At 36.4% G+C, this 4,846-nt stretch overlaps 1 protein-coding gene across 1 annotated transcript in view; it reads right to left on the bottom strand.

Annotated features, from left to right (window-relative positions):
- Positions 1 to 3,830: 3,830 nt before the first annotated feature.
- ahsg1 (alpha-2-HS-glycoprotein 1) overlaps positions 3,831 to 4,846 on the bottom strand; it is a 5,157-nt gene continuing 4,141 nt past the window's right edge. The window contains exons 6-7 of the mRNA XM_016276508.1: positions 4,498 to 4,572; positions 3,831 to 4,400 (exon numbers count right to left, since the gene is read on the bottom strand). Coding sequence (XP_016131994.1) covers positions 3,945 to 4,400; positions 4,498 to 4,572 — 531 coding nt within the window. The 3' untranslated portion in view covers positions 3,831 to 3,944. The remainder of the gene's footprint in view (positions 4,401 to 4,497; positions 4,573 to 4,846) is intronic.

Raw genomic sequence — 4,846 nt, 5'->3', positions numbered from 1 at the left:
AAACATGAGACCAGGCTGGTATATTATACAGTATATTAACTAAGTTTGATTTCTATATAGGTATTAACTGAAGCTTCAAAAACAGCCTGTTTACAAAGTTTACATTGTGTAAGTCCACAGTGAAATAGGCTGAACAAACTGGTAATATCAGAGAAACTTCAGCCACTTAATTCAAATGTTTGAGATTCTTCATGTGCAAAGAAAGCGATTTCACAGCCAGGAGAAGTACAATGTTTATGGCTCTTAATTCTTAAAGCTGCAGTCCGTAAGTTTTGCCTCTTTGTCGCCATCTCTGTTTGAAACCTGCAATTGCAGTTATTTGCGGAATTATCTTCTTTACGTGGGTTGTGCTCCGGCACGGCTCCAGCTTGGATTAATCTAATGTTTTGATGTGTAGCTGTCAGTCACCGCACTGGTATGGATACTGTATTTAGGAATCACAGATTATAAATCTTGGAAGTTTGACCCAAATAAGAATTTTCACCGCTTAGGTTTGGGGTAGGTTAAGGTGTCTAAAAATCGAAATCGCTTATTGATAAAATGATAAAAATGCATTGATATGAATATCTAAATGATATAAAAGATACGTAAATATTTTTTACGTTTTTTTTAGCTAAAAATACGTAGCGATTTGTACGTTTTAAACGTTGAAATATGTCTAATTTGTACGTTTTAGCATGACTAAAAACGTACAAAAGTGTACGTTTTGTGCTTGTAAATGTTACGTATTAATACCTACGTATAAACATGAGACCAGGCTGGTATATTATACAGTATATTAACTAAGTTTGATTTCTATATAGGTATTAACTGAAGCTTCAAAAACAGCCTGTTTACAAAGTTTATATCTTTATCTTGTATCTAGAAGTTTGTATCTTCTTTACGTGGGTTGTGCTCCGGCACGGCTCCAGCTTGGATTAATCTAATGTTTTGATGTGTAGCTGTCAGTCACCGCACTGGTATGGATACTGTACTTAGGAATCACAGATTATAAATCTTGGAAGTTTGACCCAAATAAGAATTTTCACCGCATAGTGTCATCTGAATAAGTTAGTAACATGTCTGCCACTTTTGTTCTGACCAACTGAGGAAAAAAACAAGTACAATAAATCACACTAACAATTCTGATTAAATCTAATTATCGCTTAGCTCTATCACATCAAACCATGCAAATTATTATTATTTTTATACTTTGTTCTCAAATTGCTAATGTTAACAAAATCAGCATTGCGTGACTACGTGTATGTAGTGTATTAGCGTGTAGATTTAAATTTCTGTACAGTCTAATCTCTAATTGTCATACCATCCGAATTTCATATAAAGAAATTATTTTAACCCAAAAAGCAAATTATTCTTCCTTAGAACTGGTTCTCTTCAAAATACAAATCTTGTGTAATCTTGTGCTATTTGTAATCAGATGCACATGTAAAACCGGAATAATCTAATTTCAGTCACATGTGTTTCATAAAAATCTGCCATCAAAATGATACATTTAATTATTCCAGCTGCTTTGAGAAAAGGCTATAAACGATCACCACCTGCAGCATCCTCACATGCGACATAGCCTACTAGCCAGGACAACTTCTTTATGTTTACAGACGTGATGTAATGATGCCACGGCATGCTCGAATTTCCCGCAAATTAGTACCGAAGTACGACGTACCACTCAAATTATAAAACATTATTATAAATTTACCGTTGTGAATCGGGCTAAAGTAATGCAATAGTTTTGAACACTGGCTGATTATGTACTTGCTCAAAAATTGATTTTGGATGATTTTTAACCAAAAAATTACGGACTGCAGCTTTAATTCTAAACTCTTAATTATTTTGGTGTTAAGAATAAAGGAACATGGCCAAATAAGGGAACAGAAACAGGGGCAAAACATGACACAGACAGTCCACGATCCTGACAATATGACGTTCCCACAAATTAATATCTCGTGGTCACGACATATTATCATGTTCCCATGAGTTAACATGTCGAGGCCATGACAAAACTAAGTGAACCGAAGACGTCCCCTCCTGGTCACCATAATTATCACATCAAACCATGCAAATTATTATTATTGTTATACTTTGTTCTCAAATTGTTAATGTTAACAACATCAGCATTGTGTGACTATGTGTATATGTAGTGTATTAGCGTGTAGATTTAAATTTCTGTACAGTCTAATCTTTAATTGTCATACCATCCGAATTTCATATAAAGAAATTATTTTAACCCAAAAAGCAAATTCTTCCTTAGAACTGGTTCTCTTCAAAATACAAATCTTGTGTAATCTTGTGCTATTTGTAATCAGATGCACATGTAAAACCGGAATAATCTAATTTCAGTCACATGTGTTTCATAAAAATCTGCCATCAAAATTATACATTTAATTATTCCAGCTGCTTTGAGAAAAGGCTATAAACGATCACCACCTGCAGCATCCTCACATGCGACATAGCCTACTAGCCAGGACAACTTCTTTATGTTTACAGACGTGATGTAATGATGCCACGGCATGCTCGAATTTCCCGCAAATTAGTACCAAAGTACGATGTACCACTCAAATTATAAAACATTATTACAAGTTTACCGTTGTGAATCGGGCTAAAGTAATGCGATAGTTTTGAACACTGGCTGATTATGTACTTGCTCAAAAATTGATTTCGGATGATTTTTAACCAAAAAATTACGGACTGCAGCTTTAATTCTACACTCTTAATTATTTTGGTGTTAAGAATATTAGCATCTGCTGCTTTCTCATTCTGACAGAAAACATGGCTGATCGTGTGTTGATGCATTCATCACCACAGCAAATGGTCTCTATGGACTAAAGAGAGAAGTTAAAGTATGTTTTCTTAGTCGTCAGACAATCTTATCTCAAAAGATCAAGGAGAATTGGATAATCGCACTACCAATGGTGATTTAATCTAAAGATCGGTTAGCTCATATCACATCAAACCGTGCAAATTATTATTATTGTTATACTTTATTCTCAAATTATTAATGTTGTCTTTAAAATACAAATCTTGTGTAATCCCAGGCTATCTGCAATCAGAAGCACATTTAAAACTGGAATATAATTTAATTTCAGTTTCATAAACACATAACAATTACAATTACAATCCGCCATCAAAATGATACATTTAATTATTCCAGCTGCTTTGAGAAAAGGCTATAAACGATCACCACCTGCAGCATCCTCACATGCGACATAGCCTACTAGCCAGGACAACTTCTTTATGTTTACAGACGTGATGTAATGATGCCACGGCATGCTCGAATTTCCCGCAAATTAGTACCAAAGTACGATGTACCACTCAAATTATAAAACATTATTACAAGTTTAGGAAATTATATTCAACATTTTTTGGAATAAAATAGCTAACTACTTTGACTTGCTACGGTTAATTTAGCATATAGCATTTTATATATATCCTAAATATACTTGTTGTGGTTTGTTTTTGGTGTGTGTGTGTGTGTGTGTGTGTGTGTGTGTATGTGTGTGTGTGTGTGTGTGTGTGTGTGTGTGTATTCAATACATACTGCCATGTGTGTGCATTTAGATGGGTTAAATGCAGAGCACAAATTCCGAGTATGGGACATCATACTTAGTCTACACATCACGCCACTTTTTTAATGTACAGTGTTAAGATGTTAGTTGATGTTTCCACATCTTCTGTTTTGTTTGTGAGACTGGCAACTTCTACTTTTACAGGTATCCTGACTTTAAATTACAGTTACATGGTATTTTGGTTTTCTTGTCACAGCAGTTTTGTAATATTGCAATACCCAAAATGTCAGCTGTGTTTTGAGACCATTATCACTCATTAACCACACATGTCAGTAAAGAATATTTATTGGACTGAACATTCTGGAGTTTTTAATGTTTACTCTTTCAAACCCTGCAACATGGGATGAAATCTGAATGTTCCTCCATATATTTTAGTGTTAGTTACTGAGGAGGAGGACGAGGACGTATAAAGTCTGGAGGGCCTCTGCAGAGACGTGGTGGAGGGAAGGGGCAGATTGGATAAATAGAGGGGGGTATTTTTACAAAGCCATGGCATGGAAACTGATGGCGGCCCTCAGGCACTGATTCTGGCACTCCTGAAGGGCCTTTTGGACAGAGGTGTGGATGTTCCGGGTGGCCACTGTGATCATGTTTTTTGTCTTTGTGGTCAAGGCCTGCGTGTTCTGGATGCCCCCTTTGGTCTGGTGTTTTGTCCTTGTGGTCATGGCCTGTGTGTTCTGGATGTCCCCTATGACCAGGAAATTTGTCCTTGTGGTCATGGCCTTCATGTCCTGGGTGATGAGGGTGAACATGTCCTGGACGATGTCCTGGTGGGGGACCATGAAATTTACAGTCTCTTCTTGTCTGAGCAGGGTGTTTCATTGGATGAGTTACGTTCTGGAAACAAATAGAGCAAAGGCATTTTATAGCTAGACAGAATAAAATAACTGGGTCGTACTGGTCCAATTTAAGAGTGTGTTATTGAGATGTATACCTGAGCTTCATAAATCTCACATTCCACTATTGGTTCCTCATTTCCGACCTTGGTGGACTTACAGAAGCCATACCGCTGGAGAAAGAGAAAGAGGTTTTCAAAACTACATGCTTAAATGGTTAGTTCACCCAAAAATAAAAATTAGCCCATGATTTACTTACCCTCAAGCCATCCTAGGTGAATATGACTTTCTTCTTTCAGACGAATCCAATCAGAGTTATATTAAAACATGTCCTAGCTCTTCCAAGCTTTATAATGGCATTGAATGGGTGTTATTGTTCAACAGTCCAAAAGAAGTCCAATAAAGCGCATCCATCCATAATAAAACGTGCCTCACACAGCTCCGGGG

This window comes from Sinocyclocheilus grahami, unplaced genomic scaffold (assembly GCF_001515645.1).
Source record: "Sinocyclocheilus grahami isolate Dianchi unplaced genomic scaffold, SAMN03320097.WGS_v1.1 scaffold103.1, whole genome shotgun sequence".
NCBI classification, from domain to species: domain Eukaryota; kingdom Metazoa; phylum Chordata; class Actinopteri; order Cypriniformes; family Cyprinidae; genus Sinocyclocheilus; species Sinocyclocheilus grahami.
This window is presented reverse-complemented; position numbering and strand designations above follow the sequence as displayed.